The following is a 19836-nucleotide window of genomic DNA, read 5'->3' as shown; positions in this document are numbered from 1 at the left end:
GAAGTCTCTAAATTGCCCCTAGGTGTGAATGTGTGCGCGAATGGTTGTTTGTTTATATGTGCCCTGTGATTAGCTGGCAACCAGTTCAGGGTGTACCCCGCCTAGCCTGGGCTAGTTTTAATAATAATATAATTACAATCACAAGATGTATATTTTTGTAATTGTACTTATTATACTCCTTTACTAAGTGCATGCTGAACAGTAGTAGAAAACCAATTTCACTGCATGTATCAATAATATCTGATTTATAGAAGAAGAGTGAGGCACTTTTCCATTAGACAAGTGTAATAAATGAAGTTTCGAATAATGATTAATATCCTTATTGCTACCTTTTTCACGGTTATTAATCATGACATTTATTTTCCAGTATGTCACAATGGATTAGATTCTATTCCGGTTCAATGGCAGGAGGGTACTGGATCAGAATATAAAGCTCGTACCTGTCATTTTTTTCATCGGATCGTCATAACACTGCAGATGTCTGTATTAAGAATTAATGTAACTGCTTGTGCTTATTAAAAAAAATTAAATAAAAAAAATCTACAAAGAATTCTTGATTCCATTATAACCCAGACCTCGTTGTAAAATGTCAAGGTTTGCATCAAACTAAACAAGTCTGACTCCTTTAGAGTAGGGCGGCAGAGTAGAAAGAGTTGAGTTGAAAAGAGAGGGGAAAAAAAGTTGGAAGACCCACTTAAAAGATGATCAGCGCGTGGGGGTGTAAAAGTTGCAGATCTCAATGATTGCGCAACAAAATGAAGGAGTCCTCCAGAGGACATGACGACAAAGGGCCTATTTTACACAAAATATGACACTGGTAGACACGTCAACTTCACTTAGAGAACTTGTCAGAATTATAACACAATTACAAAACTAACATATACGGCATAGTCAAATAAGATGAAGGGGACAGTTCAAAAACACATCCAGTTGCGTATACAGTATAAACTCGTCCTTGCTCATTGAAATTCAGTTGTCCCTGCGGGAATGGCTCGGGATGGTCCTCCATGTGGGACTCCTGCCATTCCTTCCAGATTTAGCCCATTTCTTTCCCCCAAGGACTGAGAAAATTTCAAATGTTGATTCCAAAAGGACTAATTCTTCAACACTCAAGGACTTTGAAAAATGTTGATACTTAGTACTTTTTGCCAGTTTTTTTTCCACTTAAGAACTTTTTTTTATTAACTTAAGCACAAAAGTCTTGGCTGGACTTCTGTTTTTTCTCTTTTTTTAAACTTAGAAAGAATTTTCATTACCAGAAGTAAAACTTAGACACATTTTTGAGAACAAAAACTGTAAGATTTTTAAGACCTAAAGCCTTGGGTGATTTTTCAGCATCGTAGTTCTTAGGCTAAATGTTTAATGTTTTCATGCAAATGATAGAAATTTGGGCGGAGCAGGACTCAGACTCAAGCTGGCCCCTCACTGGGTTTCACCGGTCCAATTTTGATCCACAACAACACTCGTGCCTGCGTTCGACCAATCAAACTACACCATGGCTCACCTCTTTTAAGCCAGTGATTTCTATCCAGTGTGCCGTGACCCATTAGTGTGCTGCAAAAAAATTATCCAATTTCTCTTAATTGGTCCAAAAAGTATTTTTCTATAAATAATGTATCGCTGCAATTGGCTGGCGACCGGTTCTGGGTGTACCCCGCCTCTAGCCCGACGTTAGCTGGGATAGGCTCCAACACGCCCGTGACCCTTGTGAGGATAAGTGGAGCGGAAGATGAATGAATGAAATAATAACTATCTATTCCAGCAGCATATACTGTAGTGACAGGCAGAACAATTACAAGCGCTTACGCTAGATGGCAGAAGTTACATAATTAACCTGTGTATCCACTTTTGGTGAGATTTTTTTCCAATGTAAAATATGTACCTTGGCTCAATAAAGTTTGGGACAGAAAGTTGGCTTTCCTCTCAACCCACTAGCAGAGATGAGAACAGGTAATGCATCCATGGCCCAGACAGACTGGTGAGTTTATATTATGGGATGGAGAGTAGCAGAAGGGGGAAAAACAAGAGGCGAGCGGGTGCGAGAAATGTATACAACAAGACGCCGCATCATGAGAAAGACGAAAAACGAGAATGATAAATGGTTGGAAAGAAAGAAGCAGACAAGACGAGGAGAGGGAGTTGGCCTGTCAATCCGATTATGAACCAATCATTTGCCAGAGAATTGCTTTGACCTGAAACCTGACGGATCACATTCTCTTCTAGACGCACATGCAGACACGCACACACACACAATATCACACACATTCCCAGATGCACTCAGCATAACTTACACACAGTTGCATCGAGATAAATGTGTCTCGCTTGCATCTAGTCTGGTGGTGTTAACCGTGTGTATGAGGGTGTATCAGCCTTGGTGTGTGTGTGTGCGTGCGTGTGCGCGTGTTTGTGTGTAAGTAAGCGAATCAGTAATGAGTAAGAGATGGATGGATGATAATGCACATTTAGCCTCTCTCACAAGGGATTGGGTGTCTCGTCTGGCTGGCACACACTTACAAAACGGGGATTTAAAAAAAATGTTTCATATCGTAGTGGCGTGAAAAGGGTGAGGTTGGGAGTGAGGGTGCAACTCTAACTTTTTCCACCACAAAATCCTACTGTCGCCCACACAAACTCATTATGGATGACCCCCCACCACAATCTGGACATTTGAAGGCATAACATAATCTCCTCCCTGCTCATTTTCTCTACTTGTTTAGCTCTTATTTAATCCATTTCCCGCTAGCACCCATATCTTAGACCTTTAAGTTGTCTCAATCCGTCTCTCTCACCCGTGCTGTCTGTCTCTTCGTAATGGAGCTAATTTGTTTAGCACACAAAGACTCTGTCCATTAGAGGAAGCATGTGTGTGCCTCGACAGATGGTGACGAATCACACCAACGTGTGTCTCTGTTGTACTGTATGTGTGGAGGAAAGTAGGCAGAGAAATGATGCAAATTCCTCAGCAGGCTTACTGTATTTGCAGTGAAGTTTTTTATTTTTGTGACAACTATGTGAAATAAAGGGCTTTTTAGGAGCATTGAGGCTCTTTAAAAATTCAAACAGGCAGAAAAGTGTTTACTGGCCTTCATCCTATTTCCAGTTCACTTTGTTCAATCATGCAGGTGCAGCTGCAAAGTCAGCTGCTCGTACATCTGAAAATGTAATTATTTTTCTGCGACCTTCTACTTTTTCAAGCTCTTGGCCTTCAGACAAAAGTGCAGTACACATAGTGGTCAAGCAAGAAGATTAGTAGTAAGTCTCAACGTTGGTTTCTTACGAAATCAGTCTTGTAACTTTGCTTGATTTTTTCCCCCAAGTTTCTAAACTTGTTGCATAGTCCATAGCAGCACTCCTTCCATTCACTGAAAGAAAACAAATGGAAACTCCTTTGATCCTTTGATCAGATTGGTATGGACTGAATAAACAAGACTAAACTTTATAAACACAAATCAATTTCAGTATCAGCAAAGGTTGAATTGAGGCAACTGGACAGTTGTTATTTGTTGAAGATGTTTCACCTTTGATTCAAAAGGCTTCTTCAGTTCTGAATTTTTGGGTGTGGAGTCTGTAGGGTGTGTCCCCTAGGGGTGGTCAACGATAGTTTAAAACTTTAGTTTAACTTTTAACCAAAATGCGGAATGCTAATCGGGTTTATCAGCTAGCGAAATTTAGGGATATTATGACCAAAATTCTTCGCCTACGATGCCAAAAACACTAAAAATAATACCCACAGCAAATTAGCATAAGATTGCCAGCACTTACGATTTATTTACTACTCTGTATTTTATCACTGACTACTCAGGCTTTTACTAGCCTCCAAATGCAATCCAGCGAGATCTATGGAGCCGCAAAGTCGCTTAGCAGCAACAGGGGAGCTAGCGGAGGCGGTGTGAGCGTAGGCAGAAGCGTGGCTGCCTAAAATTTCATTCCTAATGTGTCTTTACCATTATTGACCTAATCATATGAAAACGATCCTTATCTGTGTATTACAGTTTGATGTGGTCTTGTTATTATTTTCCACTTTTGCCAACAATGCACGTTTATTGATTTTTTTTCAGTAAGTTATGCGAGCATCTTAGTGCCAAAAATCAGATAGACATCCAGTTTGGTGCTGAACCAAATGACAGCTAACTCCTGCACGGATAAAATAGATAAATGACGTGACAACAATTCTATGCAGTATGACAGTGAAGCTCATATTCCAGTTTATATTGTACAAATACAGTTCATCCATGCATGCTTCAGTTATTTTCTCTTTAATTAAAATTGACTGTTAAAATGTTGAATATCGGTTGAACTGTTTCCCTCATCTTCGGTGCTGACTGTACATGTTTTGTCTTGTTTGCTAATAAGTCAGCTCAGGAAGGAAAGTGATCCATGCAAGGTCGATTCTTATTGATTGTTAAATCATTCCTTTGTTTGAGGATGACACAAGTGAGAGACACTGAGCGCTCGACCCTTTCACACTTAACGGAAATTTCCTTTCTCGAGGCGGAAAGCAACTTTCGCCGGGCCAACCAATCGCGGTTCATGTGTCCGTCAGTGTGTGCGCATGTAGCAAATGTTGGTGTCCAGCCTCCAGACTTTTTGGTGCTCTAAATACAGTTCAAATAAAAATGAATCTTAAATTGTTACAAATTATTATGTCTGTATTGCTGGCCATTTTTAATGAGATACCTTTTCTTTCATGTGGGTGAAGCTGGCAGAAACAGACAAATTTTAACAGATTTGATCTTTTTGGTCTGAGTGGCTGTCGGTACTAGAGGTTTCTGGGGCTCCAGAGACGATGCTTGATCAATTTGGTGCACACTCTCCATAAACTAACATTTTCTTCAATAATTCTGGTTGTGGCAGTTGCAACTTGAGCTTTGCTACTCTGGCGCAAGTGAAAATACTGTATGTGTAAGGCAATTTTGTATGACACATTTTCAGTTGTACTGTAGTCTTACACTGTACAGTCCATATACTGTATGAGTAACATGAACACTCTTTACTGTTACAAAAGTGTATAAATAAATTAACCACTGTTACTATTTAAAAAAAATAAGAACAATAATACACAATCTTAATTTGAATTTGTGGTTTTTTTTTTGAGGCAGCGTTTTAATAAATAGAATAAATTGGTCCAACTCACAGGACCCGAGTGGCATTTAACTTAAGAGGGACCTCTGCACCTGGAAAGCCTTGTTTTCATTTTAGAACTGTTACAAACTGTTTGAGAAGGGTCCAAAAATAACATAACCATACTAGTGGCAGTTTTTGGTACCCTCTGCTGGTTTACTAACCTCACTGGTAAGGTATAATGGTAGTCACTATCAATTGACATCTGAGGAAGCTGACCATGATTTATTTAAGGTGCAGGTTTTATGTATTGTATAAACCACTTTTTCTGGTTCTTATTTTACCTAATGACTAGCGATGAATTGCCTCCCTCCCAACTTTTCCTTGATTAGGATTGTGCAAGGTGGGGGGATGCTTCAAGTGTCAATGTGCCTGCAACCAAGACAGGAGGACAGACGGGGGCAGGGCGGGCTTTGTGCACCGGCCCTTTCCCACACTCCCTTTCACCTTTTGTTGTATGGGCACTCTGGGACTCTCTGACATGACGAATCGCTCTGCCTGCTTGCCCGAGACATGGTCGACGTAAAGTAAAAATGGAATGAAGTGATGAATGAAGGTGTGCATGCATGTCATGTGTGTGTGAAGCGCTTCAATCGCTGTACTTGAAAACGGTGCTGTTTCCCATCCAGCGCTCTGTGCCTGATGCTGGGAAATTAAAATCTCAAGGATTCAAGCTCTTGATGAGTCGGTCGACAAAAACCTGCATATGGACTCATGCCTCTGCCCAAATGCCAGCAGCAAGCTGTTGCCCATAAAGCATTTAGCCAGTCACAATGGAGACATTACCACATGAGTGAGTGGTTTTGAATGCCGCTAAGGGGTTGTGTGTATATAGAGTGTGGTGGCTAACGGGGGAAGGGGGCTAGTTCCTGACAAGGCAGACGACCCTATTATCACCTCCGACCCTTGTCAAACAAGCGCTCGCCGCCAATGGCGCATGCATGCGACACTCTCTCACACACACACACACACACACACACACATACACACGCTTACACGAACTTCAGCGACGCTCCTGTACTGTAGATTTAAACTTAAGATCTGTTCAAGGCACGTTTACATCAAGAGGTTCATTCAGTTTGGTTCGCCATGGTATGGTCTGGTATAGATATGATTGACTCAACAAAGAAGAGGAAGGCATATGGAGCAGTGTTGCATGTTGACATTATCACTACATGATGAGATGGTGAGATGAGTTTTCATAATTCACTGTATTCTTCAAAGTATACCTTTTGTTTGACAACAGCATGTCTAGTTTCACCCAACACAAGCGGCCTACCCTGCACTACAACAGCTGGTAGCCCGAGGACAGGCGCTACAAAGTGGGATGAAATGCGTCGGACAATTTGAGATGTTTTGCAATGGAAATGCTGAAAAATTCATAACTGTATCAAGCTTTATTGCTCGGTGGAAATGAGTCTTAAGCATAACATAATTGTCACAATCAAAACAACAATGCCAGACCACAGCACATTGTAGCATTTACCGAAACATTGTTTTCGTACTTCAAAAACAAAAGTAGCCGGCCCAGTGAAAGAGTGGTTAGCACATCTGCCTCACAGTTCTGGGGACTGGGGTTCAATTCTGGGCCCCGCCTGTGTGGAGTTTGCATGTTCTCCCCGTGCCTGGGTGGGTTTTCTCCAGGTTCCTCCCACATCCCAAAAACATGCGTGGTAGGTTGATTGAAGACTCTAAATTGCCCGTAGGTGTGAATGTGAGCGTAAATGGTTGTTTGTTTCTATGCGCCCTGCGATTGGCTGGCGACTGGTTCAGGGTGTACCCCGCCTCCTGCCTGAAGATAGCTGGGATAGGCTCCCTAGTGAGGATAAGCGGTAAAGAAAATGGATGGATGTGGAAAAACAAAAGTATTGAAAATATACTGTACGTGAGGACAAACAGTCAATGACTACTCAGAAAAAGATACTAGGTTTTCAAATGAAATTTCAGCATGAACCTAAACCTTTAGATGGGCAATTAATTTAATCTCTAACCTTTTGATTGCACATTTCCACTTGTTCAATATTTGAATAATTTCTACTATAATTTTTAACTTTCTGCTCTCTAACAAGGAGCTGAATGGCAAAATTCACAACAGGTATTTGATCCATGAATGGACCATTTATGGATGAGTGAGCACTGATCTTAGAGTTTCATCTGCAGGTTGCAACAGAGAGACTGGAAGATCATATGACTGGACGTCCTTGGAAATGTATTGGTCAATTCATAGATAAAACACCTGTTGTGAATTTGCTGTTCAGCTACTTAGACAGGAAAACAGCAAGTTTTACATAAACTACTGAAAAACGTGCATTCAAAAGTCAAAACAAGGTCAAATTAAGCTCAGCTCAAAAGGTTATTGTGCATTTTAGGTTCATCCTGATATTTCACCCAGAATTCGAATATCCCTAACTTTTTGTGAGGAGCATACGTGTAGTTTTCTATAGAGTACAAAGTCAATCACCGACTACTCGCAGGGCATGCATATCACAGCATTTTCATTGTTTATGCAGGTCTCTGTGAACAGAGGTAATTTATTTAATCTGAACGTGCCATTAATTTCCATTTTGTGTGCATCAGAGAGCAAATGAAAAAGATAAGCTGTGGACCAAATATTGAATGGCTGACCCAGTCAGGCCAAGCCGGTGAGGGGTGAGTCTGTCAAGGTTGACGGAGGAGTGATGAGATCACTTCTTTCCTTCCTAGAAATCATCCTCAGTCCAGACTGTGATTGTTTCCACAGGGAAATAAAGGACATACTTCAAATCTGTGACATAAGTGACGCTCACTCAACTATGACTGTGTTAATGTGTGTTGGCCTGAGGTGTTCGTATGCACTAGTGGTGCTTTACACTACAAGATGACTCTATACAAGCCATGTGAGTGAATATGTGTAGAGTGGAGGAACGTGTCACAGTGTTACTGCAGGGCTGTTAAGGCTTCTTTATACTAGCGCGGACAGCGACCGCGCTGACGTCACTGCGACTACCTGGCGCGTAGTTTGCCTTTATACTCGGGCGCAACCCGCGCGCGCAGTTTTGAAAACCTACTGCAGTTTACCTCCAAGTCGAGTGTGTCGCTACTGCTGGTATTGGCTAGCACACCACATGGGGGAGTTTCCTCTGCATTTTTTGGGCCATTTCCGGTAGCCGTTTTTCCTTTCCTTTCAGTAACAAGGAACAAAGCAACAACAAAGGCGACCGTGGAACAGTGTCTGCGAGAACAAATGGACCTAGATGACCAGATGATACGTTTAATGATGCTGCAAAATCGATCGAGAAGGCGACGGCGTAGATGGTATGTAGAACCAAGGGGCATGCTGAGTACGTCATCACAGCATGTGACTAAAATGGACCAATCACGAGAGATGTTCGCCGCCGCGTTTGACGCGCAGCAACTATTTTTGTCGAGTGTGCGGCAAGCTACGCAGAGGTGCTGCACGGGGCAATTCCTCAGTCACGTGACGCAATGTGTGTGCGACCGCGGTAGTATAAAGAGGCCTTAAGTAGGTGTCGTCACAACGACAAGGAATGCAGTGTCATGGCAGCAGAAGACGATGGAGGAGGGGAAAAAAGAGGACAGAAGCAGAGAGATGAGAGAAGAGTAGGGAAAAAACACTTTTCTTTCACCCACACGCTCAATGGGAAATTAGGTCATCCTAGCAAAACCATTGTAGCTAACAAATCATCATCATCATAATTGGATCCTTAACCAATCTGAGGGTGCTTCAGACACACACAAACCACAAAAGCTGTCACACGTTTCTAGAGCCCCTCACACGACCACAGGAGGGAGTAAAACAGAATTCCAGCATAAATCTGAGCTTGTTTGACAGTTTTATACCACATTCAGGAGCCTCGTTTGGAACAGGAGCATGATAGAGGAGCGTAATTTGTGCTATATGTAATTGTGGTCGCGATCTTTTCATAAATCACCATGTGCTTACAGCACACTCGCCTGATGCCTGTGAGGGAGGAAAAAATAAAGAACTGAGTCGTCCATCAGATCATCCATAGGACCATTGTACTCAGCCATGATGGGCATTCTGAGCAAGAAAACGGCATTAGATTAAAAAAAGAAGAAAAGAAAGTCTTTCCATTAAAATAAGAAACATGAGTGATTTGATGTGCAGTTGTAGAATTAATGATCTGAACCACATCATTGTGTATTAAAATATTTTTCCCCAGAAATGGATCACGTACCTGAAATAAAACAATCAAACAATTAACAAATTTAAAAAAATACATCCAAAATCTCCTTTTTTATTTTTATTTTTTTGACAGATTTGTTGCTGTCTTATTTAATTATTTTAACCTCACACTTTAGACGATGAACATTATTTCATTTGCTATTTTTATCATCTCAATTCTTCGCAATTTCTATATAACTATGGTGAGTATCATCATACTCCGTTTTGCTTCACTGTGCAGTGATGATAAAGGAATTCAATTCAATGTCACGCTCTTAGCAGCCACAGCCGTAGCTGCACCTTTAATTGACAATTTATTGAACTGATGAGAATCCCTTAAGGGGAAATTCAATTTACACTCCGCTGTATATTTTGTGTTGTACAGTAAACAGAAGCAGATCACACAGACGGAGGTATGGAAGAAGAGTGATGGATAATGCAAATGGTGCTGCGAACCACAGGTGAGGTTGGGGGTGGTTTGGTGCCTTGCTCAAGTGTACCTCGACAGTAGTCAGGATGCAGAGTAGCATTCGTAATAACTATCCATCCATCCATTTTCTGAACCGCTTCTCCTCACTAGGGTCGCGGGCGTGCTGGAGCCTATCCCAGCTATCATCGGGCAGGAGGCGGGGTACACCCTGAACTGGTTGCCAGCCAATCGCAGGGCACATACAAACAAACAACCATTCGCACACACATTCACACCTACGGGCAATTTAGAGTCGTCAATTAACCTAGCGTGCATGTTTTTGGGTTGTGGGAGGAAACCGGAGTGCCCGGAGAAAACCCACGCAGGCACGGGGAGAACATGCAAACTCCACACAGATTAGATTGGGATTGAACCCCGGCCCCCTATGACCTGCCCATGGCGATGGGTGTGCTGACAACGTTGACCAAAAGTGAATGCTTTTGATTTTGTAAAGGTGGAATTTTTCTCTAGGTGTACCTAATGTTGGGGCCAGTGAGCGTGTGCAGAAGCAGTTGATAAGTTAAATCCTCTTAAACAGCATCTTCTTACATCTGGGCCAAAGGTTTAGCCACAGGAGCCCTGTCAGCTGGCTATTGCATAAAGCGGTAAAAGACTGAGAGCTTGACCTCAGATCCTCGTCACACATTTTATATGAGGCTTCGCACATTATTTATTCATGTTTAAAGACAGTCGGTTGCTGGCATCCCAAGAGCTGCCAACACGCACACACCCCCTGCATCTAAACTGGAATCAAAGATGTGTAATACGGGCTGAATACATTTTCATGTTTTACGAGAATACATTGCATGTGTCAGCCTCAGCTTATGTTGGTGACATTTGCAGGAACCCTGTCAACAACTGTGAGAATACATTGAGAGGAAAGCCAGAGTTGACACTAATCCCCACAATAGCTTGTGCCCATGTTGCTTATAAAAATAATTGACAAGATTTTATACAGCAAGACACAAGCGTTTATCCTGGTCATACCCACACTGGCTATTGTGCATCTTAGCAACTGTGGCGCAGTAATGAGACGTCTGGAGTTGTTGCGGTGTCTTTGTGGCGGCGGTTACAAGCATCCATTTACTTTACTCCATTGTAATATAACAATCTCACTGCATTTGGACACACTGTTAATGTTGGATGATGTTTACACTACTGTACGTCCGATAGCCCTGTTTGCCCGAAACGTAGTTTGACCATTTTTAAAAATTCATTTTCAAGTTTTCGCACAGTCTATCACAGTATCCGTGATGGGCCCTGGCGGCTGCTGAGTTGCATTAAAGCAACTTTCCAAACTTTCTGGTCTTTTTGTATCATTGTTTATTTCAGTTATGCAAGTATATACTGGCCAAGCGATCCTCTTCCTACCTTTTCAAACTTTTGAAACAAAAATATATATGCTTTACTCTATATCTTTTTTATACACTTGTGCTTTTAATTGCTAAATTTTTTACAATATAGAAGTTCGCCAACTTTTTTTTGGGAATCTCACTCAAGTCTTTCAAGAGGGTCTGGTCTCACAGGATTGGTCCCTTATGCCCCCTAGTGGCCTGGCGCACTTCCAATTTGGCGGCGTGAACTTGCAGCATGTCTTGCAGTTGTTTTTGAGTTAGTGTGTTTTTGGTGTTCACGGCATTTTTCTTTTGCATTTGTTTTGCGATTTGTAAGTTTTTGCTTCTGCTTCGTTTCTGTGATTGCAGCATTTTTCTCTTGCAGCGTTTTTGTGTTGCATTTGTTTTATATTTTGTGTTTGCATCATTCCTGTGTTTGCAGCGTTTGGCCGTTTGCATGTCCATGTCGTCCATCGTACAATACTGTTGCATTTTATCTTTTAGAAATGTTTGTTTTCAAACATTTATATAGGTAAATTTGTTTGTGGTATTAGCTTTGCATATAGTGTAACATCACAATTACATTCTATCGCAAGTATGGATATAAGTAACTTCCCATCCCAAGTCCGTAACATTTTTGCACCAGCCAAGACATCGTGCTAGAAGTGGAGGTGCATCTGGTACTGTTCAAAGTAATGTGTGCACTCCTCATACAAACGTTGCCACACACTAAATGGTTATTCCACAATGTCATAAAATTCCATGATGCATTTTTATTTATTTATTTTTTTTTTTTTACTGGGAATGTCTTTCCAGCTTCCTTTTGGCTGTGAGATGTCCAGTTGTGGGAGGTAACAACGTCCTGGAATTTGTATTTTGTTAGTTTCCAACACTTTTTACTGGTGCTAAAGCGTTGGCTCCACCTGAAACAACGTGTTCCCTTAGCTTTGCTAATGTTGTAGAACTGAGGCCTGTATTTTCACGACCATAAGGCGCACTTAAAAGTTGTAAATATTCTCCAAAATCGATGGGGCGCCTTATAATGCGGTGCACCTTATGTTCCAAAATCTATAAATGCTGTTGTGTGATGAGCGCTCCGCTTCACTGACTGGGAGCATTTCCTGCCGACACGCTGCTTATACAGAGGAAAAGCGGACATGTCTGAGGACAGCATGCGGACGTAAAGGGGGAAGGGTGCGCCTGAAGGAGGACGCTAAAGGCACGCCCCCAGTAGGTATATTGCGCCGGTCAAGCCAGCCTCCACTCGTAAAGTAGCAATCAAGCAGCCCCTAATTTTGTTCATACTAGGCATTACGGTAACAAGTCGCCACCTTCAAAATAAAAGCTTCCCAATAATATGGACGTCAATGCTCTTCGGTTAAGGAATGCAACCAGCAAGGTTAATAAAAAACTGCACCTATGAAGAGACACGCTTACGAAGCACAGTTTAAACTGCAAGCTATCAGTTACGCGGAGGAACATGGGAATCGAGCAGCCGCGAGAGAATTCAAGAGCTTCGCAATTCAAGAGCAAACGAGCTTCGCCAAGTCAAGAAGACGAAGCTGAGTTTCCGCGGAAAAAAACGAAAAACAAAACGCGGAAACAAGGCGAGGTGGCCCGAGTTGGAAGACCAACTCGAGCAATGGATTAATGAACTCCAACCGCTGGACATCGGTGTAAACAGGGCGTTCAAAGTGATGTTGCGAGCGGCGTGGGAGCGATGGATGACAGATGGCGAACACAGCTTTACTAAGACATGGAGGCAGCGCCGGGCGAGTTACGCCACAATTTGTGAATGGATTGTGGATGCTTGTGCTCACGTGTCTGCTTGCACTGTTGTTCGAGCCTTCGTGAATGCCGGCATCATTTCTGAGGAGCCGCACGGCAACGAGACTGACTCGAACCTAGTGTGTTTGATGGAGAAATAACGTGAATACATTGCTAAATACTTCAATAAAGTACAACCGAACTCAGTTTTGCTCCCGCTGCGTTTTTAAAAACATTGTTTTAGCGTGCATGCATGCTACCGTATGTTTTAAGCTAGCGTATGTTTTACCATGCCTGCGCCCAATAATACGGTGCGCCTTATGTATGTGTTAAATACAGACATAGACCCCCATAACTGAGACTGTGGCTTTTAATACGGTGCGCCCTATGGTTGTGAAAATACGGTAGCTAAAAATGCTTTTACATAAGAATCTGTACTTCTACTCTAAAAGAGACAAAACCTTTTTCACTTCTGGACATTTCTCATTTGTCCTTATGTGTGCTTGAAACTGTTTCAATTCAAAGGAATAGGTTGGTGTTAATGTGGCACATTTGTTGTTCAACAGAGCAGTGATTATCCCTAGTGTCATAGTAAATAAGACTCACTTTGCAGCAGTGTGTGTGAGAGATCACAGGCTCCAAACAGCCAGGGGGCAGGCGGACGATTGCAAAGGTGGAAAAAGTATGTACGCTCTGTACTTAAGTTAGAAGCACAGATAATTGAGTAAAAAAAAAAAAAAAAAAAAAAGACTTTGGTAAAAGTAGAAGTATTGATTCAATTACTAAAGTAAAACAAAAGGTACAGATCCTGAATTGTGCTTAAGTACAAAAGTAAAAATGAATTTATACTGTCAATTATGTACAATACTAATTTGAACTTGTCACAAAGGGAAAAGAAACCATCTGCACACTAAATACTTTCTTTCTTTGATTAACTTGCATATATAGTTCTCATACTGAGAGGAGGGGGGGATCACTGGACACTATCAAAACAATGCGTTCCCATAGCTTCGCTAACGTTGTGAACTTGACTGACAAGATATGCTAAATTAGCTGATGATTACAACAACAACAAAATACACCTTACTTGTAATTCCCAAACACCGTCTAACGTAAGTCCGCCAGCTTAATGCTAGCACACAATAAAAATGCGGTAGATGGGCTAACAAAACTAGCATCGTTGTTGCTGCGGATAACCCTTTACGAACAGAAAATATAACAATACTCACAGACATATGTTCTTTATGTGTAAGAGTTGGCGGGTGGAGTCTGTGCAACCGGGGAAAGTGAGAGAGTGAGTGAGTGAGTGAGTGAGCGAGCAAGCGAGCGAGCCAGCTTGTTTTTGCAAGTGCGCACAGTGAGTTGACGACTGATTGATTAGCTTACTGAACATTGTGACCGTCTTCTCCATGTACTGTCGGTATGTGTGTATTATACTGCCCCCTGGTCGCCAAGGCATACACCAGAAGGAGCCGCACAATGAATGCATGAAATCATTATGCATAAATTGTTTAATTCTTGACATTCTATTTAACTATGTTGTTATTATATGTTTTATAAATATAAAGCACAATGCGGGTGTGTGCTTATTCAAAAAATGAAAACAAATTTGTATTTATTTTTTTTATTTTTTTTATGGGGGGACGGATTAAAGGCATTTCTATTCATTTCAATGGGCAAAGATGATTTGAGACCTTCTGTTTTCAAATGTAACTAAGCCTACAGTAACTAAGTATTTGTATTTCGTTACTTCCCGTCACTGAAAATAAGCTTCACTACTTTGGAGCATTGCGCGCGGGCGTCCACAAGCTCCCAAACATCCAGGAGGCCAGGCGGATGATTGACAGGCTAGCGACCCTCCTTCCCGTGGTCCCCACCACCTCCTCCTCCTTCTCCTCCTCTCCCTCGCTCTCTCTCCCTTCATCTCCCGGCTGCGCGCACACTCTCCACGCCGCCAACAGGGATGCATCGAGGGCGAAGCGCAGCCTGAAAAATGGCCCCGACTCCGCGCGTCTTGTGGATCTATCCTTCCCTTTTCCTGCTCACGTCCTCGGTGCTTTTTCACCTGTTGTCGCTGTGTGGAGCCTTAAGGAATTACCCGGACAATGAAGGTAAGTTGGAGTGGGGGCGGAGGGGGGAGGGTCACCGGAGATGTTGCAGAGGAAAGCCCCGTCTGGAGCGCCCGCTTGCCGGGCGACGAGCGCTGGAGCTTCCCGATGAAGTGCTTCGTTCAGTTATTAATCATGCATAAAGAGCCACAAAAAGAGCAAGGGAGACGCAGGAGGGAAGTCACGTTTCTTCCCCCTTTTCTCGGGATTTTGGCATTAATTTTGCACGACGTGACGAAAGAAGGCTGATGCGGACGAAACACGTCAAAGTGGGAGAACTTATAACAATTGAGCCCCTCAAACAACACTAATCTCATCCAGTCACGTTCATTAAAACACGCTGAGGGATGATGTTTTTTTTCCTTCTGTGGACTCAAGCCATCTGACTCAGTCTGCAAATGAGAGGCAGACTCTCTCTGTTATTATATTAACATCGATGTTGGCCAATACATTTAGTCGCTAACTACTCCTGACTGCTTCTCGGGCTGGAACATGTAAAATGGCTTGTTTACTGGCAAGTTGGAGGAGAGGAAAAAAAAAAAAAAGGACAACTAATCGCTCTGCATGGAGGCAGGCGGGGAGAATCATGATGAGCACTTTATTAAGCAACTTATTGGCGAGGAGAAGCGATGATCCTGTCAGGCAGTGTCAGTGCTGCGTTTGTGCTTTGACTAACTCCAGAAGTTTACAAATGGTAGAAGAAAAAAAAGGCAGAAGAAGAAGAGCATGCCATAGCAATCCTGAGAAGCAGTATAGGAAAGGGGAATCAGAGCAATCTGATTTGATGCTCTTCTGGTGATGCCATGGCATCACTGTTTAATTGTGTGTTTGCTCTTATTATGGGAAACAAAGCCAATATTTTGGATTAGGGATAGGCAATTTTCCTTGATTTGCTATGCAGAAAATCCTCCATCCATCCATTTTCTGAGCCGCTTCTCCTCACTAGGGTCGCAGGCTGCTGGAGCCTATCCCAGCTATAATCGGGCAGGAGGCGGGGTACACCCAGAATTGGTTGCCAGCCAATCGCAGGGCACATATAAAAAAACAACCATTCACACCTATGGGCAATTTAGAGTTGTCAATTAACCTACCAAGCATGTTTTTGGGATGTGGGAGGAAACTGGAGCGCCTGTGGAAACCCCACACAGGCAGGGCCGGGTATTGAACCCCGGTCCTCAGAACTATGCGGAAGACGCTCTAACCAGTCGGCCACCCTGCCGCATGTAGAAAATCAATACATTGCTTGGTTAATATGAGTGCAGGTATGTATTTTTAAAGCAGTGGTACCACCCAAAAAAAAAAATAATACTTAGCTCTTCAAGTACCACTATCATGACCAACCTTAAAATACACTAGCATGGTAGGCCTAGGTGCACACCAAAAACAAGATAGTGTTATTCCTAAAGTAAAGTATATTTAATTATTGTAAGACACTGTAACATGCACAGTATGAACAGCAACACCAGGCTTAACTATAGGGGGGGGGGGAACTATTTAAATAATGATTCAATAAAAATGTATTGCACAAAATATGTATCTAACCAACACTAAAAAAAAAAAAAAAAATGTTAAAGACTAAATGGCAATGTATTGCATTAGAAAGTTAAACACAACTGAATTGTATTCAGGCAGTGATTCCTTCACGTACCACTAGAGGCTGTCCACATGCCACTAGTGGTACTCGTACCACACCATGAGACTCACTGCTTTAGACTGCAAATTAGACAAATTAATTCGACGGAATCAACAGTGCGTCTGCTGGTAGTGCACTCCATTTTGTCACCATTGCCTGAAGACTGATGATTAATCAACAATCAATTGAATACAATCAACAGAATGATTTACAATCATTCAAGTTATATAAGTTATTCATGAAATTAAACACATTACACAGATAGAAATGGTAAAAAAGTGACATCTTATGTATTAGGTTATTTACTTTTTTACTACTTATATACTTTGGCAGTATTTCAAGGAGTGGCTTATAAACTGTTTAAAAAATATGAGGTGGAATAACAATAATAATTAAATGTGTTTGATGCTCAGGACTCACACAACAAATCAACTCAAACATGCACAACAAGCAGGCCACACCTCAGCCACCATGGTGTAAGTGTGTAAGTGCCATGCATAGGCACAATGCCCGGAGGAGTTCTTCTTGGCTCGGGAGGATAGACGGAAAAGAGGAGAGTCAGTCAGAGGAGAAGTGTTTCAAGAGGAGACAATGCAGAATGCACGTGATGAAATATTCATAGAGGTGAATGCCGAATGAAGGATGATGAATTGAAACTCCTGTTGATTTAGATAAACGAGCTGCAGTGTTTGCGGCGTATACGGCCAGCTCCAGTCCATGCCCGCTTTAATTGATATGAACACTGACTGACTTTCCAAGATTTTGTTCTCTCACTGTGCGGCTCATCCTCCTGTGACCACGCTATCCTGCTGTTTCACACATACTCGCCTAATTTGCACCTCAAGTACCACTTGTGTGTGGTAAACACCTTCTCTTCATGGCCACATCATTAGGTACACCTGCTCAGGCAGTTCACTGTAAGTTACTGAGAGGTGGTTCCAATATTTCGTCCCTCTCTAAGTTAAAAAACAAAAAACAATGCTAGAAATAGCTGTCAGTGTGATGCAGTGCACCCCTATAGAACTGTAATCGAAAGAAATATTGTTAAATTAATATCTTTTTGGCAGTGTCACTCCAAACTGAACATTAATATTTTTGTAATACATATTTTTTTATCCACCTTTCGTGCTGGATTATTAGATTGTGTATTTCATGTTGTGGCTTATGTTTGTATAAAGTGACGCATTTGTGTGCTCTCATAAAACCATTCAGGTCATTTTTAGCAACTTTACCACTTTGCTTTTACCTTTCTAGCATTCTGTAGCTTAGATATTGTTTGTCTTCAGTGTGTGTTTTTGTTTGTGTGTGTGATTGTGCACATTGTCTACCCACAGGACTCAGGGTGTCATAAAAACTGACGGTTCCCCGTTCAGCACCAATTAAAGACCAAAAGCCCTTGGATGGCGCTTTGATATTGTTAGCTAAAATCATGTTACAGTGTCAACAAGCTTTGTTTACTACGTGATCTCATGCGGAAATGTCGACATTTACAAGAAAAGCAGCTGCAAGAGTGGACAAGCAGAAACAAAGTGCTAGAGGGGGAATTGATAAGATTGCTTGAAATTGGTGGTTACTGCAGGCAAGGGAACATGATCCATAGTGGAAATGACCTTTTTCACAAGTCGCTTTTTAAAGTCTTTGTCAGCAGCACTAAAGAGACGAAGAGGATTACCAGCAGAGGGAGCCCCACACACTCACTCAGCAAAGTGTGAACCCTGAGGGCAAACTGATGTAACATGAGGGTGGGTGCCCCCAGGTCTGCACGTGTGTTTGCCTCCATCTTTACCATTTTTGCAGTTTAGAACCTCTTTTCCTCATTTCAGCATCTCTTACGTCTTTGTCTCCGCTGTTTTCTATTTTTGTGTTTCCAAATATGCAGGCCCCTCAATCCTAGAAAACAAACAACAAGGGCTTCCTTTTATGTTATGCTAATTAGAATATAGAATTTAAAGAATGATTCAACCAATACATTTGTGAGTTCAGGGCGTAATGAGACATTTTTGATAATTAAGAAGGGGGGAAGTATTCACCTGTGGTTTACGTTGGAGGTTTGGTAAGCACTTGGGCTAGGCGATTGGCCTAAAATTCATGTCACGGTAACACTGTATATTGCAATATAAACATGTGTACAAATTTAGTTTGTTACATATTCCTTTAGCAAAGCTAAAATGATAAATACAAGTTAAAAAAGATATAAACACATTTTGAGTGAAAGTATTGTGTAGATCTGGAAAGCCAAAACTCAGTACGCTATGGTACAAAAATCGTGCAAACAAACACAAATAATGGTATTATAAATACTTCATATACTAAATATTAATATACTTTTGACCTTATGGGCTGCTCCTCCGTGCTGACGTACTGTATGTGGTCGTGTACTGACAGTGTTGTAGCTGAACAAGGTCAATGAACGAAAGTTCATGAACTAGTCCATATTCTTGGCGAACGAGAACTGAACTTAGTTCATTTCTGCCTCACGAACGTAATTGAGAAGGCACTCATTCTAGCGTGAAAGAACGTTTTCAAACGAAAGGTCATTTTCCTTCAAGAGTGCCAGTTTTTGTTAGGGACTTCCAAGACTAAACCTGTCTGAACACATTATATACGAGCCTTCATATGTCAGGGGATTAGCGCTGTATTTGGCAACCGATTCAGCGCGGCCGTCATTTATGTTTGCATGCGCAATGTGCGTTCAGGGACACGCATATGGGAGAGAATGTGTCCTTTTTTAGGAAAATTATTTTTGGTATCAGAATGCTTTAGGCGGCACGGTGGCCGACTGGTTGGAGCGTCAGCCTCACAGTTCTGAGGTGCGGGATTCAATCCCCGTCCCCGCCTGTGTGGAGTTTGCATGTTCTCCCCGTGCCTGCGTGGGTTTTCTCCGGGCACTCCGGTTTCCTCCCACATCCCAAAAACATGCATTAATTGGAGACTCTAACTTGCCCGTAGGCATGACTGTGAGTGCGAATGGTTGTTTGTTTCTATGTGCCCTGCGATTGGCTGGCAACCAGTTCAGGGTGTACCCCGCCTCCTGCCCGATGACAGCTGGGATAGGCTCCAGCACGCCCGCGAGCCTAGTGAGGAGAAGCGGCTCAGATAATGGATGGATGGATGAATGCTTTAGTTAAAACACTGTATGATCACAGTGATTATATGGAATTATTTTTTTTTTTTGTAATATAAGAATAGATACATTATTTTGTTGTCAGCCAGCGCTG

At 42.0% G+C, this 19836-nt stretch overlaps 1 protein-coding gene across 1 annotated transcript in view; it reads left to right on the top strand.

Annotated features, from left to right (window-relative positions):
- Positions 1 to 14809: 14809 nt before the first annotated feature.
- Positions 14810 to 19836, top strand: part of epha4b (eph receptor A4b) — a 127937-nt gene continuing 122910 nt past the window's right edge. Inside the window, exon 1 of the mRNA XM_061797520.1 lies at positions 14810 to 14988. Coding sequence (XP_061653504.1) covers positions 14871 to 14988 — 118 coding nt within the window. The 5' untranslated portion in view covers positions 14810 to 14870. The remainder of the gene's footprint in view (positions 14989 to 19836) is intronic.

This window comes from Phyllopteryx taeniolatus, chromosome 14 (assembly GCF_024500385.1).
Source record: "Phyllopteryx taeniolatus isolate TA_2022b chromosome 14, UOR_Ptae_1.2, whole genome shotgun sequence".
NCBI lineage: Eukaryota > Metazoa > Chordata > Actinopteri > Syngnathiformes > Syngnathidae > Phyllopteryx > Phyllopteryx taeniolatus.
The sequence above is the reverse complement of the archived record's forward strand: the minus strand, read 5'-3'. Positions and strand labels throughout refer to the sequence as shown.